At 41.8% G+C, this 23,828-nt stretch overlaps 2 protein-coding genes across 2 annotated transcripts in view; both read left to right on the top strand.

Annotated features, from left to right (window-relative positions):
• The first annotated feature begins 933 nt into the window (after positions 1-933).
• Positions 934-8,560, top strand: kcnj4 (potassium inwardly rectifying channel subfamily J member 4). Its single transcript, XM_020105370.2, has 3 exons — positions 934-1,072; positions 4,877-4,996; positions 6,803-8,560. The coding sequence occupies exons 2-3, from the start codon at positions 4,974-4,976 to the stop codon at positions 8,424-8,426; spliced, it is 1,647 nt and encodes a 548-aa protein (XP_019960929.2). The 5' UTR covers positions 934-1,072; positions 4,877-4,973; the 3' UTR covers positions 8,427-8,560.
• Positions 8,561-14,807: 6,247 nt separating this feature from the next.
• Positions 14,808-23,828, top strand: part of plbd1a (phospholipase B domain containing 1a) — a 125,342-nt gene continuing 116,321 nt past the window's right edge. Inside the window, exon 1 of the mRNA XM_069524844.1 lies at positions 14,808-14,812. The gene's annotated coding sequence lies outside the window, so the exon portion shown is untranslated. The remainder of the gene's footprint in view (positions 14,813-23,828) is intronic.

Below are 23,828 nucleotides of genomic sequence, written 5' to 3'. Positions count from 1 at the left end.
ATATAAATACAGTTATATAAATTAGTCACATGACTCTACTGACTGACTTATGGGAATTTATGTCAGTTAAACAGAATTCTTTGGTAACAAAATAATTCTTTATAATTAATTTCACATCAGGGAGTCTCTGTGTTATATGACATTACTAGGTTGCTGAATATTTATTTTCATGTTTAGTAAACACACAGAGAACGACGTGTTATGATTTAGTTATTTTAGGTACCAACTATTATTATATTGTACTTTTTAAATCAAATTATTCAGATGAATCCCAATTAGCTGACCTGACAATCAAAACTTGATTGGAAATGGATCACAAACAATCTTTCCAGGTTGTGTCTATGCTTATTCTCAATTTAGCAACTGAACGTTCTTGCATTATATTGTAAATATAACACTTCAGCACTATATGACATTGTTGGTGCAGCCTTCAGAGCTGTGGGACTCTGTAGTTTTCACTGTGTGGACGTTCAAGCTTCAGTAATATTCCTGTATTATCATCATCACTGTTTTAAATGATGTTGGCTCCTCAAATCCCTTCATTTCCAAAATGTCATATTTTCTTTGTCTTCCACCTGTTACAGCACCATCTCCTCAAAGGGAAAGTAGAAATCATGACTCAATTGAGTTTTCACTCGCTCACACGGGCACATCAGGCATTATTCAACACCTACACATGCAGAGAGTGCACAGATAAAGTGGCAGCCCCTCTGTAGTCTCATCTCCTCTTCTTTTCTCTCCTCTCCCTCCCTCCAAAACCCAATCTCATCTGCACATGGAAGATTGACACAGAATTTACAGCTGGGGGGTGCATGAGTACGCAAAGGAGAGTGCTCACAGACAGGATTATATCAAGTGAAGGAGGCGGCGGAGGACAATGCAGGATTAAAAAGAGAGAAACAACAGGGACGGAACAATGAATAAGCAACGAAGGAGAAACTAGAAGAAGGAAGTGAGAAGAGAATAAGGGATAACAAACCATGAAGTGTGAGGATGTGGGACCTTGGCCCTGGACTGTGAGGGTGGGAGTCTGAGACGTGTAAAGGAACTGGAAACAACAAACTCCAGGGAGGTGAGTATCATTTACAATCAACCACAGTTTGAGAGAACACGTTTTTTTATTTGTTGAATAAATATGATTTACATCTTTGCTCTCCAGAGCTGTTCTAACTTTGCATACACACAATGGTCGAGATATCAGATAACAGTGAAATTAGCAGCTGCGTCAGAGAAACTAAAGCTCAGGCATCATGGAAACTGTTTTGTCGTGTGTGAACAAGTGAACAGTCACTACTCCATCTCATATATCTAAGGCATGGGTCAGACTCCAAGACATCACCTGGAATTGTTCATGCACACTTGTTGATTGTGATCTGATATAATACAAAATAACTCGGTTTGTCTATTATAATTTGTACGTCATGAAATCAAACAAACAGAAATACATCTCAAGGTAAAGCCTCATGATACCTGAGGGAGGGGAAAAAACCGAAAATACAAGTCATCAGCGTCTTACACAAATGAAAAAAGTTTTATAAAAGGGTTGTGATCTCAGATTTTGATACAAATGCATACAACATCTATAATGCACAGAAAAAGTGCTCAAAATATTAGAAATATATGAACATGGACACAATAAAAGAGGATCTTAAAAATGAGCAATGTGTTCGTTTGAGACCATAACATAAATAAATTCGCTGTAGAGGGATTAAGTCACCCTGACCTGAACTTGTCTTGCATTCAGATACTTAACACTGAGGCATTTAACCCCAGGAACTGACCAGTAAGACTTGATAAGATGTAACTGGCCTCTTTCTGTCTGTGTCCAACAAACGTCCAAATCATTCAGGTCTGCAGATGAAGAGACACAAAAACTCCTGAGGATGAAAGTCACTGAGGAATTCAACCATTCACTAAATCTTTGCTTTTAAAACCTGTCTCTGATAAAGTGATAAAAAAAAAGTGATCATGAGGTCCGACTGATACAAGCAACTGATCTGTCACATTGCAAAGTTTGAAATAGAACACGCTGTAAAAAGAAAAACTGAAGCGAAACCAAGTCGGAGGTTGTCTGGGATGTGATGAGAGTGTGGGAACCATTTCTTTTCTGTGGGCTGGCTCGTGATGAGCAGAGGTGAAGCCGTGCAGGGGATGTATTGATCAGTCCTCACATGTTTGTTTAACACGGTACAGGTCGTTTGAAGCAGGGTAAGAAAAGGGAAGTGCTCAGAGGATTAATATATCTTCACTGATGATTCATTAAGATTAAGTTTTCTAATTTCACCACATTGAATAGAGGTTTCACATTCCTGGCCTCATCTTTTGAGAATTACTTCACAAACATCTTCTTCAGTTAAGAGATTAGATAAATGTTCGAAGCTTATTCTTTGCTCTTAATAACAGTTGGTTTAAACCTAACCCTATAATCTTATATCTAATCTAATCTTTATTATTATTATTTGGAGAAAACTATAAAAATATAATTTTATACAAATCTGTTGCTATGATGATAATTAACCTTTGTATCTATAGCACTTCTCTAAACAAGGCTGCAAAGATCTTTACAAAATACACAGGATTAAAACAACAGAGAATAAAAACAGGAAAGATAACATGAAATAAAATATTAAAAACAAACTAGTTAGAAAGATAATACGAGCCGGTACACTCGATGCCACATCTGTGCACAGAGCTCAGGTATTTACACTGGAGGCAAAACTTGCTGATGTAATAGTGTGTCATCAGGGGTGATTACCAAAGGCTTTAGGCGAAATGGACACACTTCTTCATCTTAATCCCAAACCCGTCCCCCACCCAACCTGCCCGTCTCTGTCTCCCTGTTTTGGGGATTAACGGTCAGAGCTGCAGGAAGTCGCTGGTTAGAGAATGACTCCGTACCTTTCTTATTTTAGTGTGGGAGATTATTAATCTGTGATTTATGAGATTAGGAAAGAGTCAGTGATGCAGAGATACAGTAAAATACCTGCACATCACTGCAAAGTCATGGATTTCATGAACAAACTAATCAGGTTTACAGTATTAATCAATATCGACGCAAAACTGCAGAGAAAACTGAGTTCTTGAAAATGTTTCTTGTGGCAGTTTCGGCCAAATCGGTTGGAAAATGATCATAAAACAAACAGACATATTTTCTCTTTCCTCATTTACATTTCTACTCAGTAAAAAACATAGTCTCCATTAACTGCCACCTCTTCCACCGCGTTTAAAATCTACTTTAGATCAAATGTAGATGTCGTGTTGCTGCTCTTGTGCCCTTTCACTCCCCCTCCCCCCCTCTGAGTCATGTGATAAGAGCACTTAATATTGTATACTACTACACCCCTCCACTCCCCCCACACACACACACACTTTCACCACTGTGTCTGTGGTGACTCCCTCTCTCCATCCCCCAAATGCCACAAGAGGCGGGTTCCCATGGAAACCAGCTTCTGTGAGAGTCCAGTTTTACCTGGTGACCATTTACTGGTTTGTATCGTGTGTCTCATCTCTGCTGCAACACAGCATCTCAGTGAAACACAACTCAGCCGAGTTGTGCCCCAAGTGACCGAATGAAAGCACATTTTTATTTGGATCTGCAGCACATTGCACACGCACACATCAGCCCCTAGTTATCCTCTGAGAAATCAAGAAAAATGTTGAAATGTGCCCGATCTAGAAATGATAAAGAAAGTCCTGAATCAGTCTCTGATCCAGATCTGTATCAGAAGTACTTTGCTGACCCACTTCACATCTTTTCACCAAGTTTCGTGATAATCCGTCCAGTACACAAAGGTGAAGAGGTTGTTTCCCAGCTGAAGTTGTTGGTCGGAAGCCAAGCTCACCTGTGAGGAGACAGACACACACAACATGTAAATATATAAATGTATATAGAGTACACACAAATACAGATACGGAAATCTCCACGTGACTGGTGTTTATTTTCAACTGAGCACATTCACTTCCTTGAGATGATTAAAAATACGTGTGTTATCCAGAGAAATGACAAAAACAAACAGCTACAACTTATTTCAGCCTTCAGCTTGTATTTTCCATCTGATGGGGGAGATTACGTGAAAGGATTTTCTTTTTGTTTCTGGACAAAAATAAGTCCTCAGCTCGACGTGTGTTATTTAATACCCGGGGTGGTCCAGGAGAAACGTCGTTAGGCTTGTACTTCGCCACATTACGGCAGTTTTGTGCTCTTGTGCGGTGTGTTGGTTGTATAGTTTGAGAGGAATTTAATGATATTTGGATTTTTTGATATATTATGGAACACGTGTCAAATGAAATGGGGTCAAAGTCATCAGCGGTGTGGGAGAGAGTGTAGTTTACTATGTATGTGTGGCCTTTATAATCACTGTGTACTCAGGAGAATAACGCCCACACACACGTGCAGGATTTCAGCTTTAGTAAAGTTATATCTCTGTTGAATAACACATCGAGACTTAAGACTTATTATGAAAAGATAATCCTTTCATAGCTGTATGTTTTCTCAGGGTCAGACAAGGTCACAGCTCCTTAAGATATTTCACAGAACCAGATCAGGATTATGTCTTAAATCCGCATCTTTAATTTCGTTAAACAAAACACAACAACCAGACTAGAAACACGGGTCCACAGCGTGATGTTTAAACAGTAGTGAGACCAGGGTCAGATCAGGTTTATAAAAAGGAAGTTTTGTGCCCATCGAAATGCCTCTGGAATTAAATTATCCCATTTTTCTGAAGCTACTTGAGTTCTTCTAAAAGCACTGTCACTTTACAACAAGAAGGTTCTGGGTTCCAGACCAATCCAGCCCCCCCGTGACCCTCCAAGTTTAAGGGCTATAGCTGTTGGAACTGAGGCCTGCTCAATGTTCACGTCTTTCTCCTCAAAGGTCTTCACACTAACTCAAAAACCACCTTGGTGCTGGAGACCTGATCTCTGGGAGTCTGGCCTCCAACCCTGCCCCCGAACCAGTGATCATTGGTGCCATGGGAACAAGTAGATCCAACAGGTGAGGGAGAAACTAACCTGGAATCAGAATCAGCAATCCAATCTAATGATATGGTCCTGGTGAGTTTTATAAAAGACGGAATCCGTCCCTGACACGATGCACTGGAGGAACACGGACAAATGTGAAACTGTGTCGGAGAGACAGTGTAAAAAAAAAGAGTGCTGCAGTTTTGAAGAAGAAAATATACAGATATACAAAATAGGGTTTGTGGGGATTTTAATATTGATCCGCCAATCAAAACATTATGAAAGGTTTTTAAAGTTATACAGACGTGCAGCATTCAGGTGTTAAATCAAGATCATCTGGTTTGAATTATATAGATATAAGAGATTCAAGGTTCCATTTCCTAATTTTCCAAAGATTATTTTGGTTTTATCTTTTGGTTAGTGGGGACAGCTCAGCTTTACAGAAGCAAACGTTTTTTACTGCTTTACAGTTTTATAAACCTCAACATGGCCAGAGAGAATGGTATTAATTGTTAATTTGGCGAGTATGTCGTGGTGAGTCGGCTCAACGATGTTCACAGCGAACAGATCCTGGAAAAGGTCAAGACTTTCCTGCAGGTTCTCCAGTCCAGTCCTCATTTAGCTGCTGTAGGAGAATACAAAAACTGAAGAGTTGCCTCATGCTATGAACCACCATGTTCCATCATATGTTCCTAAACATGGTATGTCCACCTCTCACCAGCGGCTAATACAAATGTTTTTATGGTTACTGTGCATTCGTTTTAAATTATCTACACGTCTGTCACACCTGTTTCTTTCCTTTGCTCTTCGTTATCATGTTAATTTTGGAAAGACTGACACTGACTCAGATATAATCCAGTAATCTGTGAGAATCCTCCTGTCATGGCTAAACTGAACTCACCTTCCCAGCAGGTAATCCTCAGAGTAAAGGAGAGCGACGGGTTTGTTTGATTCACACACTCACGTGACCAGGATCAGTCTGAATGATTGTGATTGGTTATCAATAAGTGGTTGACCCCTCTCCCCCTCTCCCCCTGTCTAACTTGATACTGCCCTCGTTCCCCCGGATGAGTCAGGTATTATCCCTCCTGTGCTCTGTCTATAAGAGGGAGCATAGTGTCTCTAAGTACTTTAAAGGGTACATTGGAAAGTACACAGTATTAATGGCTTTGTAAGCTTCCGGTTCTTTCTTACTCTTTCCATACTGCACAACCTCCAGCAACCAACATCAGTTTAGCTGTTTTCATGAACTCTGAAAAAATATCCAGAAAATTGGGTCGTCCAGCTCAGACTCGTTCACAACAATGGGAAAATGTCCACGATGTTCATGAGGGATGACGCCTGGGTAGAGCAGCAGGAGGCAGGACATGACCTATAAAATTATCCCTTGGAGTTCACATGTTTCTGTTTACAGCTTGTTACCAAAAGCTCTTGAATCTCATTGTCTTTCCAAGTTGACATCTTCATCAGCATGTTCTAAATGTAATGTGCCTCTTTTTCTTCCTGAGAAACGTGTATTCTTCCAGTTTTTACAGTTTTGCTGTCGTCACGTGTTAAAAATGTTTCTCAAATCTTGCAGTGATGGTGGGAGTGGGTTATGGAAACATTTAGACTATTTATTAATTTAGGATGAAACAGTTTGGAGTTTGGGAGCGATCTTCAAGAATACACTGATCATTCAAATAAATCAATGGAAACATTAATGTAATGGTCATTTTGAATGTGTGTTGAGGCTGAGGTCAGAGTGGAAGACAGGACAGATGTGTTATAAAATGTGACCATAGGCTACATATTTTTACCATTTCTTAACTCCTGAACTCCTCCTCTCTGCCGTTGACAGGTACAGCATTGTGTCAGACATTTTACCGGTGGACGAGCGCCAGAAGATCACCAGCTTAGGACTCCACAACGGCCACAGTTCCACCAACGTCCAACTGCCCTCTGCCTGCGACACAGAGACAGACGACAGTCGGAGGAGGTCCGGAGCCTCTGTCGTGTCCAGCACGAGGGCACAAGGAGGGATGAACAACTACAACGGAAAGATTCTGACAAGGGGCTCCAACCAAGTGCGGAGCCGGTTTGTGAAGAAAAATGGACAATGTAATGTTGTGTTCAACAACATGGAAGACAAGAGGCAACGCTACCTAGCTGACATCTTCACCACCTGCGTGGACATCCGCTGGAGGTATCTGCTGCTTATATTCTGCACCAGCTTCATGGTGTCCTGGCTTTTCTTTGGCATCATCTTCTACACCGTCTCCCTGGCACATGGAGACTTTGAGGAGCAGGCTACGGGGAAGGGTGATGGGCTGGTGGTGGGGGTGCTGCATGGACCCACCCCTGGACACACAGCTGGAGGGCAGCCACAGAGGATGCCCTGCATACTTCATGTCCAGGGATTTGTTGGGGCGCTCCTGTTCTCCATGGAGACCCAGACCACTATTGGTTACGGCTGGCGCTGTGTCACGGAGGAGTGCCCTGTTGCGGTGCTAACAGTGGTGATCCAGTCCATTGTCGGCTGCATCATTGACTCTTTCACGATTGGCACCATCATGGCCAAGATGGCGCGGCCAAAGAAGAGGAATCAGACCCTCGTGTTCTCTAAAAATGCTGTCATCTCCCTGCGCGATGGCAAACTCTGCCTCATGTGGAGGGTGGGGAACCTGCGGAAGAGCCACATCGTGGAGGCTCATGTCCGAGCACAGCTCATCAGGTCATACGTCACAGCTGAGGGTGAATTCATCCCCTTGGAGCAGATGGACCTCAATGTGGGCTACGATGAAGGCACAGACAGGCTGTTCCTAGTATCGCCACTGGTTATAGTCCATGAGATAGATAAAGATAGCCCCTTGTACACTTTAAGTCGAGCTGATCTGGAGACAGATGACTTTGAGGTTGTTGTGATCCTGGAGGGGATGGTGGAGGCCACGGCCATGACCACCCAATTCCGTAGCTCCTACCTTGCAAGAGAGATCTTCTGGGGTCACAGATTTGAGCCTGTGATCTACGAGGACCGGGACCGCTACAAGGTAGACTACTCTCGCTTCCACAAGACCTACGAGGTTCCGTCAACGCCCCACCTCAGCGCCAAAGAACTCGACGAGGCTGCGAGTCGAGCTTCTTCCGCTGCAACTCATGCCTCCGCGTGTAGATCCACCCAAGACTTGATTCCCAGGTCGCTAAGCGCCTTCTGTTACGAGAACGAGGTAGCCCTGAGCTGCGGGGAGGACGAGGACGACATTTTCGATTCCTCTCTGAGTGTAGGGAAGGAGAGGCCAGAGGAAAGGACGACCTCAGTTTCTGTAGACTTCCAAAATATGTTCCAGGACACAGCGACCATGACATCAGGAAGTCACAGCGTCATGTGTGTTCTGGACATGGACAATAATGAGATGGAGTTTGACATCTTGCAGACGGCGATTCCTCTTGATCCTGTGACCTATAAGAGTGAGCAAGAGATCTGAAGAGCGGGGGGGAGGTTACTGTCTCCATTGTCCCTCTTCACCCACAAAACTGGAGCTGCTGAAGGATTTCTCGGATTGCATGTACAGATATATTTAAACCCCTTTGCCTTTCCAGTGTTGTTTTACATTTATATTTTGCAGTTTTTTCCTCTGATGGAAACGAAAAATCTAGAAAGAGAAGACCTTCCTCTGGGAGCCATAACAACCAATCTGACAACGAATCGAAGCTCTGACGGGCTTTCACTCTCCGTTAATGTTCGACAAGGGAAAGCACGAAAAAAGTGTTCAGAAACTTGAATCTTGTTTTAAACTGTACGTACATTTAGCATAGTTAGAAACAAACTTCAGTTAATGTCGATGTAAACATGAGATTCTATGAAAGCAACAGCACTTTTGATGTCCTCCTTTAAGAAGACAGACAGGGACAAGGTGCATTTATAAGACGTGCTCTTTTATCAGAAGTCTGGTCAATCATTGCTTGATAATCTCCATGTGGCGTGTGTTTCCTCATCCTCTGCAGTAGTTCTGTGCAACGTCTGCTATTTGAGCTTTTATTAGGTCGTCTTGTTTTGTTCAATCTTTCCCTGAAAAACTTAAACCCACTCCTTCATCCAGGTGTTTTAGAATCATCTAGAAAAACTACTGGTACTCTTCGCCGTGCAGTTTACTGAGAACATTCCAAGTGCAATGATGACACGTAGCAGCTGTAGTTTTTTGTCCTGAATGAGATGAAGATTCCTCAAGACAATCTTTTTTTAAATGAATGTCTTGATTTAAAGAGAAATTACTCAAAGTAGTAACCAAGACTCATTGGATTAAATATACTAAAGGCAGAGTAATAATAATGATAATAATATAGTTGTGCTATCAATACAAGGCAAAGTAGAGTTTTAGTTTTCTTTACGAATCATTTCAAAACCTCCTCTTGGTTTGTTTCCTGTGGAGGCTGCAGCCAGTGAGAACAGAAACACTGAGAAGCGGCTTTGATTCATGCGAGTGCTGGAGATGGAAAATAAAAACACAGAGCGCCTTGGATCGATTTGGAAACGGGGCTGCTGTCATTGTCTTTGATGGTAGAGAGGTGCGAAGTTACTGTGAAGCGCAACAGGAAACAAAGGGATGAAGGTCGAGGAGTGAAGTCGAGCGTTTTGTCAAATGTGGAAAATCTCCAACCAACAAATGTTTAAATACAATTTGTGCGTGATGGAGACGACAACCATCCTGTTGTTGAAAGAACCTGTGAACCCCTGTAACATTTAGATGGGAGCCTGCAGCTTTTAGACCAGTTTACCTGCTGCACTATAACACAACTTTTATTTTATGGTTCCTTTGTTACCCGGTGGTTTTGTTTTGCTGATTATATTGCAATATTGTGTTTTTGAATTTATGGGATGGATGAGAAAGTGAAACAAGCTTTAAAAACATTAAACTTTGAATTATCTTAAATTGTCTGACAAACACACACTGCCAGCCAAAAGCAGAAAAATAGATTACTGCATCTAGAGTTTAATCTAAAGCAACACATTCATATATTTCTTCAGAATATCAGACTCTGCCTCTGTAACAGACCACTTCACTTTACTTTATGAAAGTGTGTTGTACTGTAAATTGATTAAATATACAGCAGGCTCAGTTTCTTTTAACTCGCGAGAGAATTTTAATTGTTAACAAAACACCAAAACAGCATTATGTTTAGAAGTACCTTGTTAAGCCCTATGAGACAAACATACAAATAACATTTGATTTCTTAAAACATTGAAGTGAATTGGTTTTGAATTGTGTTATAAGTTGACCTGATCGTGGTAAATGTCCCTTTGTATAAAAAACACATGGTCGTTTGTTTTCTTTGCTGCAAAGTCTTCCTGCTTCGTACGAATCAAAAGATAAGCCTCCCTCTGATCTGTGATCTGTGATTAAACTGCACTAAGATCCTCATTGAAATGCACTGGAAAGAAAAATATCAAGAACAAAGCACTTTACTCTTCCTTCTTTTGATGTTGCAAATAAATATTTCTATCATTTTGTCTGTTTGTTCTTCTGTTTCCTTCCGTTAATCCTGATCAGAGACACGTGTTCACAAGCTGTGAGCTCATCTGGAGCCACTAGGTGCCTCTGCTGCCACTTCTATCACCGCAGGATTCAAATGAAACAGGGAGCCGGGCTGAACACCAGAGAAATTCAAGCCTGGATCATGTCTCTTGAAAAACTGAAGCTGAATGTAAATTTCAGGAGTGTTCCTAAAAAATATTAGGCTTCAATAACCCATGAAAATAATGCGAGTTTGTCAAGAATCGTCTCCCTGCAGTGGGTCACAAGGAATCACATAAAGGTGCCACAAGCTGGAGAAATCCTCCCTCGACACGTCTTTATACGAATCCTGGAAACTTACATGCGTCTCTTACTGAACTAGCAGAGAGTGGAGCACCGAGGATCTGTCTGATCTCTTTGTGAACATTGAAACATTTTTAATCATATCCTTACTTACATCTGATCTTTGACTGAGGAGAAGTTGAATTTCATGCTTGGATAAACACTCCCCGTGTCATTTCATTTTGATTTACAGCTGTTCTTTCAAGGTTTTTTTATTTTTTTTTTCCTTGTTTCATATTATTTTCAGCAAAGCATCACAATGAAAGGATTCACAGTATTTACAGGCAGAGGAGGAGAACATAATGCAGAACTAATGGATACTGGACATATCACGATTTAACATTTCATGACAAATCAATAACCTCTCAGTGCCACTGATAACTCTGTATGTAAGCAACGATTCACAGTCGGTTGTCTGTTCTGCTTTGTCACTGTGATGGATCAACTGTGCAAAGCAGCAGCAGGAGCCAGATGAATATCAGCAGACGCAGTGAAAGGGCCGTTTGAGATACGTAGCTCTGGTCTGATTGATATGCTCTGATGACCTTTATGTTAACGAAGCATTCAGAGGATTTCAGAGGAAGAGCGACACCGCAGCAGCTCTGAGAAGAGCTGGGAATACTCCGTCTGTCTTTTCCAATTAATAACACGTAAATAAACAGCAAAACACTTAACCAATCTGAAGTTGATCAATTATATGTTTCTCCCCTAACTGTTTTGAGCAATACATTATAAATATATCAATATGCATTAGTATTTTGTGATATTTCTATCCATGAAAATAATATTGAAAATAATTCTTGAGCCCCACCCGATGTTAATTAATGCCCGAACACAAGCACTTATTGTTTCACACTTCTGCTTTAAAAATAGACAAAATAATCTTACATTTGTACTTATATTCCTATATCGTGCTGTAAACTTAATGATAATCTCTTAATGTGCTTGTGTCTTAAGTTGCAGTGTAAATACCTCACAAACAAAGAAGACAACCAAGAAAGTTTGGACAACCACAGAAGACCAGAGAAACCACAACAACTAGAATGTGACTCAGTAGAGCTCAGGGCCAACGGTTCCCTTATATTCAAACAAGCTGCACCAGATTATTCACATTCACAGATATTAGTTCCCTGAATGTGCCGGATTTTCTTCATTAAGTTCCATGAATTATTCTCTGGGAAATCTCAATAACATTCCTGGATCCAGATCTGCACCAAAATACAATGAGTTCTTCCCTGACATCAGGTTTCATGGAAATGAAAGAAAATCAGAGATCTAATTAGAGCCAGAGTCTGTAAAACAAACCGAAGCAGGTTTGGTTTTTGTGAGACTGTATATTTTTGTACATGAATTATTTTGTTGAGTGGGACCGACCTCAGAGCACGGAGAGACGTGCAGCGACGTTTTAATTTACAAACTTAATTGGACTCATGACATAGTTCGACAAAGGAGGAATCCACGCCAGCGACATGGAACACCTCAGGTTTAGAGTCTCGTCTTTGGCCTGCAGAGTTAATGCAGTGGAGGTCAGTGCCCCCTGCTGGCCAATCATCAGGGAACTGTTCTTGAACTTTAACATTCAGTGCAGTAGATGCAGAGTTATGTACAACATGGATCACAGATTTGAAAAAGGAGGTCAGAATATTTCAATAGTTCTACAGTGGAGCTGAAAACTGAGAAAAATAAAGTGTTTGGTGTGAAAATATATCTTTTATCATCTGAGGAGAAGATGCATGTCATGCTTGGATGAACACTTCAAACGCATCTTATCATTTTAATTTACAGCTGTAATTCTAAGGTTTTCTCTTTTTTCATGTCAAAGGAGGATAATCAACTATAGTATGTGGAAATGTTCTTGCACTGCTTCCATCGATCTGATCTATCAGAATCTGATTTCTCTTTTTATTCCGTGACATGCAGCTTTTCAGAAAAACCTGCACGGAATACGTGTTGCAGTTTGGAAAAAAAACAAGATAGAGAAGAATCTCAGAGGGAGAATTCAGGGAAACAAACTTGCAAATCTATGACGCTCCTGGAAATTAAGAGTCTTTAAAGTGCATCAAGTGTTGAACCTCATCACCAAAGGTTTACCATCAACTCTGACGTGGAGGATATCAATAACACTGGAGGGAAAGCAGCTGTGTTTGCTCTCATCACATCATCATGTTAAAGCATTTCAGTTTCTCAGGCATGTTTCTGCACTGTTATGAAATAATTGCCCACCATCTCTCCTGTGTGTTTTCTGTCTAACCAAGTTAAAATGACTCACTAATAGTGTCACTAATGAGAGACTTCACCCTGGCAGCCCTCATGCGTGTCCTGTCATGAATTTTGCTTAATTATAAAGTCGGTCTGTTCCCAGGCACGAGAGCCCCCGACGGCCGACACGTCCGGACCTCTGAACCTGCAGGAGAGACGTTTCTGTCGGAGCATAAAAGGATGGAAGTCGGTGGCTGCGGGCCTCGGGGCTATCATCTTTTCATTAGCCGGCCAGTGACTGAATGAGTGAGTGTGATCGGTGGGATGGTAAAATAGGGGAAGTCGTGCTGGGCCACATCAGCTATTAGGGTGATTTGGGGGCTTCCACTGACTCCTTTTGTGTATTGTCTCCATAGGGCTCAACAGTGAGGCTTTGTGTGGGACATTTAACTGCCTGTTAGCATGCTAATTATGGTGTGTGTGTGTGTGTGTGTGTGTGTGTGTGTGTGTGTGTGTGTGTGTGTGTGTGTGTGTGTGTGTGTGAGAGTGTCTGGTGTTTTCCATCCCTCCATCTCCCTCCTGAGATTTACTCTCCTCTGAACCTCTTCCTTTATTGCACCAGCGATCCCTGTGTTACTGCTGTGACCTCTTTACAAGCTCCTTCCCTTCGTTTTGATCTATGATCTTTATTCCTAAATCTGTGTGTGTGTGTGTGTGTGTGTGTGTGTGTGTGTTCTCCCAGTGTCCCCTTTGGTCTATTTCTTTTTTTTTTTTTCATAATTAATCAGCTGCTTCTGATTCTGCTATGCTTTGATCGGTTTCGCTTTGACTCCGATGTTTAAAGATTTGATCCCTCTCACAGTCGGCGCAGGACATTTTCTTCGCATCTAGTGATGGAAAAAGCTGATTTCAAACATGCACCTCTTTCATCCGTGATAAAACTCTGCAGCCATCTTTGAGCCTGTGCCTCCTTTCCACCTGACTCCCTGCTGCTGGATCAGAGGTGTGCGATTACAGATTCCCTAAATATTCTTGGAGGGTGGAGACTGAGGATGGCAACCTGCTTTTTTTAGAGGTGATCACAATAACAGAAAAACCTCCACAGTTTACAATCAAAAATAAAGGTTTTCGTTATTTTTTCCTCAAGTCTTAGGGACTCGGTAGAATCTCCAGAGTCACTCAACTAAACCGAATCTTAGACGTAAAATCCACGATTTTCACGTAACAGTCTCATTGTGAGATACAACAACATCAGACATCACTTCATCTCCTCCCCAGAGATAGTCGATGCACGTCCACGCTTGTGTCAGATGAGCGCTAAGTCATACTGTCGGTCTTCTTCCAGAGTTGCGTGTTGACCAAACAAATCAACAGGCCCCTTGATGTCGGTTGAATAGTAATATCACAACTGATCATGAGGAAATACCATCGAACAGAGACAACACTGAGCGGTAACAAACATTTCTCGCCGATCGTGACAAGGCCGGCTTTGTTGAATGGGCCGGACTCGAACACTGATGTTGAAACGGTCCATCACTGAAGTTGACGTGACTGAAACCCAGTGCATCCACTGTCACGTTGATATTCATGTTCATGTTTAAATCTGCTGTGTATGTTTGATTTAAAAGATCTTCTCCTCAGCTGAACTGCAACTGAAACCTTTGAGTGTATGATTGTTGTAAATTAATTAATGAATTAATATTAAATACAAACACAAAATCCTGCTGTAGGTCGCATTAATAACTTCAATACTGTGTAAACTCTACATTTGACAGTTTATTAACAGTTTATAGTTTGAGCACTAGTTCCTCGCCTTCGGGAGAAGTTATGGAAGTTTGTTGTCCCTGTTGTTCTCAAATAACAGCTTCAATGGGGCAATAAAGTTTTTGAGTATTTGAATATTGGTTGGTTTTGTCGTCCATAGTGTGTGTGTGTGTGTGTGTGTGTGAGGTTGACTGGAGTCTCATGTTCACCTATAGATGATGACACACCTGAGACTGACTGTGTTTGTGTCACTGTGGGTGTGTATATGTATTACCTTAGTATCATACCATAGTATCATAAAAGTATTTCCAGCACGTATTTGCAGATTCCCATTTCTGTAGTTTCCATGTTTTAATGTATGTTTGTGGGCGGACGTGTTCATCCACGTATGTACTTCTGTGTGTGTGTATTAGTGTGTATGTGTGTGCGTTAGAGTGTATGCGAGCAGCTGTGGGCCCTGTGTTTGAACTCTAGCTCACATGGGCAGAGTGAGGGAGGGCCGCAGGGCGAGAAGGCGATGGGAGAGGGGAGAGGGGACTGATGCCCGACAAACTCTCCATCTCCCTCTCCCCTTTCATCTCCCTCTCCCGGCATCAAACAACAAACTCTTTCATTCAGGCATCTTTGCGGCCAGCCGCCCCCAGACCCTCCAGGCCCCCACCCGTTCACGCTGCTTAATTCAATGTTCCGAGAAAAACTCATGATTGGGAAGTGACTTTTTTGTCCTCCTCCTTTTCCATATCTCCCCTGAAGAAGCATTGGCCCGCGTCCTCTTCTCCTGAAGTCCTGTTTTTAATTTTCATATCAAAACAGCTCCTGTCCTGAAAACAGCCTCAGTACAATCCAGCCTCTGAACTGGACAATGCAATGATGGTAAATGAGCCGTCAGAGGATGACACACCTAAGATACCAGAACATTACATTACAGGCATGAATGGGAGGTTATAATACTTGCTATAGTACTTTGAATGAACACCATTCACTCACACTGATTGCATGACATGATGTGAACGACTTCGTCTGTTGAGTGACAAGGACGTAAATGACAATCTGCTCTTTTATTTCTACAATAACGAAACTCGGAGACAAAGGTTTTATCATAATATCTAATAAAAGAGTTAATTCATTCATTTTCAACAAGTGAGATGTCAGCCAGATTTATCCAAACCAAACCGGTCTCTTCTCTATTCTTACCTCCACTGAGGAGGTGTTGTGTTCTCAGCCCTGACGTTTGCTCATGAGCAAGATCTCACAAAAAAATGGTCTGAGTCAGGAATGAACTCGTCTAATTGTTCTGGATCAGGGAGCAGATTAAGGATATAACATGTCTTCTAAGATGATTATTTGTTTTGTGCAAACAACTGCAGACAATGCTCCTGTAAAGTATATGCTACATTTATGAATTGCGCATTAATTGATAATGATATACATACATATATATTATATATAAATAATATATATATATATATATATATACATTCGTAAATGTACTCAGTAATTTTCCACCAAGTATGTGTCCAAGTGTCTGAAATCCATCCCGACCCGTGCTGGGCCCTGGTACCAGAATGTCAAGCTAAATTAGATGTTTAATGAGAATTTTGTTTTATGTCCAAGGAGAAAAACATTCGGAGATAGAATCACTGAGACTGAACATCTCAGACATCATTGCTGTGTGATGATGTCCCAAACAACAGGCCGCCAGACATGCTTCAAGAGCATCCTAACAAAGGACACCGTTGTTGCCGGGCTGAATTCTTGAACACCATTTTCTGCATTTTCCTGCAAATGACTCAATCTCCTCCTCCCTCGCCTCTCATTCCGCTCAATTATCATTTTTCTGGCCTGTTCCCTTGTCCTGCAGAGATGGGCAGTTTGGGAGTTTCCAAATCTCACCGTGAAATCTGTTTATATGTATAGCGATGTGTTTCAGTGCCAAAAACCACACACACGTACACACACTCAAACTGAATGGCAGATGAGGAGAACGCTGAAAGTAAATGAATAATGTGACTGCTTTTCCTCTGAGGGGGAGACAGGGGACAGTTGAGACGGATACAAGGCACCATTGAGGATTCGCTTTCTCTTATTCCTCCAGCATCGTCCCCCATTTTCCTTGTGCCTCTTGTTGCCGTCACAGCTGCAGCGTGCACGGCACAGAACCCCACAGCTCCACGGGCTCGGCCAATACAAAAGGCTGCGATACAGCGCCCGCTCAGTGCAGCGTGTTTCTGCACGTACAACAACAGAGCACATTGATGCAGAGCCCAACAACTTTAAAAGTCGTGCAGCTGAAGTATCTCAACTTAATGCAACTTAGCTGCATCAAGACATTTTCACAATTAGTGATACATCGTGTAAATCTGATAAAGATCAGTGACAAGTCGCTTCGAAGCGTTTCAAGCATAACCCCAGCTTTAGATTTGACAAGATGAGAGTCCACAGCCGTGAGACACAGCAGTGCTGTGGGCTCAATGCTAACGTCAGAATGATATCATGCTCATAATTGACTATATGGACTCGTGTCGGTGCTTGAATAACAGTCAAAACATCACCAACGTCAACAGGATTCATCCTCAGACAACCACGAATATCTGGATACAATTTGGGGTCAATCCATCGTGCTGCATGAGCAGGAAGAGTGAAAATGTTAAAGAGTGAGGGATTCTCTCTATTCCTGTCGTTATTTCACTACATGCCAAAGATGTCGAGCTGCTGGTGACGCCAAAGGGATCCATCCTCTGGGAACCATGAGTCTATATACACAGTCTGAGGCTACGTCCATGTTTTCAAACTAAGATGATCTCTGTCCACACAAATGTTTCAGCTTCGTATCAGTTTTAATCCCCGTCCACACAAACACGCCTGAAACTGAGGTGTTGGTTTTTTCCTGCACAGCAGCTGTTGGTAAAGACAACAGGGTCGGGAAAGCTTGTAATTGATTCTCCGTGTTTTGTTCTTCACTGGCAGCCAAGGCTGATGCTGACTATTGTCTTCTAGACGGGGGTCATGTGATAGAACGAAAAAAGACCAAATGAACAAGTGGTTGGAGCGTCTACGTCATGGTTCCCAAACCTCTTTGTTTTCTAGAGTTTTCAAACACACAACTTCACAGTGTTAGTGGCTCTAAAAGTCCAGAGTGTGGACGTCAGGCGTATCTGTAACAGGGTTGACGTGTTTTAAAACTAAAAAAGTAGTAGAGTGGATGTGCAGTTACGTTAGTCAGGACCACAGTGGTGGAACGACAGAGCCTTCCATGATGTTAGCCGAGCTAAAAACAACCCAACAGTTTTAAATCTGTTCTTATTCATCTAAAATTCACAAAACAACTGTGAACGCAGTAGGATGAAGAATTAATAAGCACAGAGCTCTCAGCCACCACCTGACACTGAAATCAGGACACATGAGCCAAGTTCTGAAAAGTTTGATTACAGAATACCAGCAGAGATCGGCCGCAGGTAACTAAACTCTCCATCTCACCCGGGACCCTAACTCCAATACCCCCACCCCCTCCAGGACCACCACCACCCTCTCAGCCCCCATATATCAATTTCCTTTAGATGTCCCCCCTCACACAATCGAAGTAACTGGATTCTTTCCTTCAGCTTGCAAGCGGAGATATGAAGCAGAACACACAATGGGCTATTCATTAAGGTAGCCACACACACACACACACACACACACGCCCAGAAGTTCTTGCAAATAAATTCAAATACACACATTTAACACAGGCAGTACCCCACCTCACTACGCAGCTGCAGGGAGCCAGTCCAAGCTCTTGCCAACCCCTGACACACAAATATACACACCTACACACACACACACACACACACACACACACACCTACACACACACACACACACACACACACACACACACTAACACCAGTCACTCAAGGACAGGACCAACACTAAAGAATAGGAACTTTGACGCTTTGAGCACAAAGGCATGATTCACAGATGTTCAAGAGGGGACCTATTTAAATGTAACACGGCTGCATTAATTTCCTAAGGAGGAAGAAAATAGAACATCTAATTATGTTGTCGTCTGTTTTAACTGGAAGTATAATTAATATCTGTCATTGCTGTGGAATATTATTTAGATTATTGAAGCTTATACGATTAAAATGGCTGAAAACCTCAAAACTCTGATTTCCACTTACGCCTGACCTCTGACCTCCCGGAGGAACTCAAGCTTGAATGACGCTTTTATCGTGAAAACTATGAGACAGAGTTGATTACATTCATAATAACTTAATAACTGCAATAACAGTAGCCCGCCGGATCCTTGTGCAAGCTTGAGTGACTCACTTCACTCAGGGTGCAGCGACAACACCTGCTCTGTCCTGCACAGGTGCATGCAGGGAAACACAGAGAGAAGGAGAAGATCTGGGATTAAACCGCTTTTAAAATCATATTCAATGACATAGACACGTGCAAGAAAACATTTTTCTAAACTGGCTCCTTAGTCCACGTAAGCACCAGATTTCAACTCCAAAAGACTCGTGCATCCGGCTCACAATCCAACAGGCCGAGAGATGGACGATAAAGAATAAAAGGTGACTTCGAAATAGAACAACTTTGTTATAGTTGATTTTTTTTTTTGTCCGTTGCTTCAGCTGCAGTCCAGCAGGGCGCCGCCATTTTAGCTCTGATAAGAACGCTGTGAATTTCAAACAGGCTCTTGGCCGTCAGCCTTGTGACACAGATGTAGCCTCTGGCAACCGTTTCCAAATCCAGTGTTATCGACGCATCCAGGCCACGATGCTCTCAACAACTCAAAAGAAAGTCTTTCCATTTAGACCGTGACAGAGAGATTCCCCCTTTTTAACTTAAAATCAAAACAGGAGATAAACACGTAAGAGAGGAAAGATGTGAAATAACAGTTGTATAAAGGCAGAGCAGTGTTTTTAATCTAGTCAATGGAATGGCGGTGGCTCAGCTTGGGTAACTATCCGACTATCCGACCCCCGGGTCTTTAGTCGGAGGTCATCTGTATTATCTGACCTCTCCTGTCTGCAGGGCAACATTTACACAATCCCATATTTTTAGATTTATTTTCACGTGTGTTTCAGCCGCTGCTCCGACTCTTGACAACGAGTCTGAGCACTGAGGTTATTCTTGCACCATTTGGACACATCCCTGCCTCTTGTGAGTCAGCAGGAGTCACCACGTGAGGGTGTTTGCCTAAACCAGAAAACAGACAAATAGGGCGCCGCTCCCTTTGCTGAGAAACGCTGTGCCTCCATAACACTCACAAATAAACCCGGCTTCATGTTGTATAAAAACAAATATCCCACTAGTCATGTGACATTTATACAATACATAAAATAACTAAACCAAGTCAAGGAATTGTTAATCAAATCATAATTTCATAACTTTTCATGTAATCACTATTTACTGTTTACGGATTTACTGTTTTTTTCCTAAAGTTGTTGTATATTTGTGTGTTGTTCACTACTTGTGTGCAGTGATGTCATCGGGCAGAGGTCAGCTCGGAGGTCGTGGGTTCAAACAAGATTTGAGTTTCAATTCAAATCAGGTTTGTGTTTGGTGGTTAGTTTTTCCTACAGCGTCGTGTTTCTAAGAATCTCCAGTGATCAAGTTTGGCTCCTGAGTAAAACAGAATCTGTGGACATGTACAACATTTGACAGGAATACATGTTATGTGTGTGTGTGTGTGTGTGTGTGTGTGTGTGTGTGTGTGTGTGTGTGTGTGTACGGATGTGAGGCGACCTGGCCCCCGCGGTTGGGGCCCCTGCCTCGTGGTCACAGGACTGCAGTAAAGGCCCATGTTAACCCACAACCTGCTGACCTTTAACTGTCACTCGCGGTGTTGTTCGTGTGTGTTTGTGTCCGAGTCTGCTTCAAAACAAACTACATCATCTCTGTCACATGACGAGACAAGGTTGTACCATTTTGTTCCTCTGTGTGTGTGTGTGTGTGTGAGTTATAACACAATTCGTCCTTTCCTCTGTTCTTTATCTTGTCATGTTTTATAATATATATAGTTTATATAGTTTATATAAGCCATTATTGTCTGAAATTATAAACAATGATTGACTTAAAAACTAAAGTTTCAGTTGCAGAGTGAGGCTCAGCAGTTAAATAGATTTTAACAAATCTAATCACTCATTTAGAAACAATCCTGTTTGTTATGAAGGATTTTCCATATTCTTCACAAACATAATGGTTTCACATTAATGATATAACATCACACAGTATAGTTATCATTTACTTTAATAAAGTTAATTAAATATACTTCAGTATACTTAGTTTACACATTAAATTATTTATCCTATTAAATAAAACAACATAAAGCTCAGAGGTTTTGTCTCATTTCTCTGACACGGTTTCAACGAGGCTTTATCTAATTTAGTATTTTAGTAAATTGGAAGTTGTTTTTTTTAAAGCAACCTTTAATTTTAATTATTTAAAAACACATTTATTCTTATGACGGTCTTTGAGTTTCAGCAGCAAGTAAATTAAGATTTGTCTCATTATTCATTAGGACAAACAGAAAACAAATGTAACTCTTAAAATAAAACGTCTCGTTAGTTAAATTAAAAGCTTCATCCATCTCAGCTCGATTCATTTATTTCCCAACTCACTCTGCAGACACAAGTTCGATTATTCTCACAAACTGAATGTTTGAAACAAATGAACAAGAATGAACTAAATCTAATAAAAAAGATAAAGTCCGACGAGAATATATATTAACACTCCAAACATGGACAACACGTGGGATAAAACTACCACCTGCACTTTTTCATCGAGTCACACAGGAAAGTTTTTACTCTTTTTAAACTCCATCACTCGAGTGTAACTCAGTTCGGCCTTTTTCCTTCCCTTCACTTTCTCTCCACCTTCACCTCACACACACTCACACACACACACACACACACTCCAAGACAAACACTCACGTCAAACCGAGGCCGGGCCGTAAATCCTCAGCGGCACAGAGGGAGAGAAATCCCCGGAGTGGCTCTCTGAAGGTTCCCGGGTTAGAGCTCCAGGAGGCGGACGGTCCCCGCCACAGCTCCCGGGCCGAGCCGCTGCGCTCCTGGAGCATTTTTCTCTATATGTCAGAGTGTGTGTGGACCCGGGTAAAGAGTGGCGGTGGAAGGGAAGACACAAGCCTTTCTGCTTCTTTTCTTTTCTTTTTTATGTGCACAAAACTGCTTTTTGTTCCCCCCATTTTTTCATATCAGGGGGGAAGGGGGTGCTCGTTGTGATCACATGATTACAATTCACCTGAGATCGCCTAAAACAAAGGGCGCAAAGAAAAGGAGGGGAGAGGAGGAATGAAAGAGGCAGAGAGGCAGACAGAGAGATGCACTCATGGCCAGGACTCCCTTATCACAGTCAACATTCATGGATCATGAAAAAAGTGGTGCTTTTTGGATTGGGGGCCAGTGTGTCGCACGGCGGGGATACAAGGGGTCATTGTTGTGAAGAACAGCGCATGTGTTTGTATCCGTGCGGCCCGATGTCCCCTCTCCTCCGCGCTTTCTACCAGAGCTGCTCGGTCCGAAATACGCGCCGCTGCTGCTCAGTCCGAAGCGATTACATGCTGCTTTTAATCCATAGTCTAAATATTAAAAAAAAAATAAAAATACAGAGAGCAATATCAGTTATCCATCTGTAAATTAATTTCTGACGTTACTTTAAAAATACGAACATTTCACCTCATATCTGTTTTTTAAATATTGTGACTCAGAAAATCTATTTTTTTTTTACATTTAAACAAAGTGGATGAACTCACTCAACACTTCAGTCTTTCACTGCTTCGTCCTCTAAAGTTCAGAGACCATTCAAATGTCCATTACTGTTTGCGTAAAGAGGCAGTGAGCTGCGCACCGAGCTGCGTAACCGTGCGTAAAACCTGCGCACCTTTATTACAATGTGAGGTTTTCTCCTCTGAGCGCGTCTTGATTTGAGACCAACAGAATTCGATAACTTCAGTGTTTTCAGACTTCAGCCTCTGATTGACTCTGAGGCGCAGTGTGGCCCCCGCCCTTCTTCTCTCAGGCCTCTGTAATCGAGTTTTCTTGATTTGTGGATCAATCACTGACAGAATCTTGTGTTGCCTTATTCCACTTTCTGAGATTTTATTTTGTAGCTAATTTTTGAATTCATACAATTTAGAGACTCAGTTTATTAGGGACACACTTTCTCCCTTTAGAGGCTGCAAATTCAATGGTCATGAGTTGATTTGAGAGTAATTGTAATTCTGGTGTTACAGTATGGTGGTGGCCCTGCAGAGCTCAATGTGCTGCAAATAACACACGCAGACAAAACACTAACGAATTATACAAAACAATCCTCATTAATTGGACAACACATGCAAGTAGAACACAACCAGACACACACACAGTGCAAATACACACAAACTCCATATGGCAGCTACTGATGGTGTGTGCTCACAGGGACAGAAACACGAGGTGGAACCTGGATTATTTGGCCTTTGTAGACTTTACCTCATTTTCCAACACACAACCTCAGTTACTTCAATAAAGTCACAAACTGATCTGGTGCTTCATCACTGGATTGTGTCCCCTGGAAACACTTTGATCATTCTGCAGTGAGTTTGTGTATCTGGATGTTGTGTGTTGAGCTCCCTCGGCCACCGTATGAACTTCCGCTCAAGTTACCAGAGGCCTGTAGGATTTCTGAGGTGTGGAACTCTACAACCTCAAATATACCCGTACAGGAATATGTGTTTATTTGATACTACAGCTTTTGTTGTTTGTGTTTGCAGTGTTGACATATTAGTTTCTTGTGTTTTGTTGATTGCCATTTGTTGCGTTAAGCTCCCAGCCCCTTATGCACGTCCTCTCAAATTAACAAGGGGCCTGTGGGATTTCTCAGAGAGGATCAACCTGTTAAAGAATATGCATTCAGCTGAAACTATGCGTTTCCCTTTGTCACATATAGCAGCAGGCTTTCGTGTTAAAATGCATATAGCACAATTTATGAACACTGGGACCTCGTGTTCAGCCTCAAACTAATTTGAGAAAAACAAAACCTCAAATTTTCTTTCGATATTTTTACACTTTTTTTTTTTTACGGA

This window comes from Paralichthys olivaceus, chromosome 5 (assembly GCF_024713975.1).
Source record: "Paralichthys olivaceus isolate ysfri-2021 chromosome 5, ASM2471397v2, whole genome shotgun sequence".
NCBI lineage: Eukaryota > Metazoa > Chordata > Actinopteri > Pleuronectiformes > Paralichthyidae > Paralichthys > Paralichthys olivaceus.
Note: the sequence above shows the minus strand (reverse complement) of the source record. Positions and strands in the feature narration are given on the sequence as shown.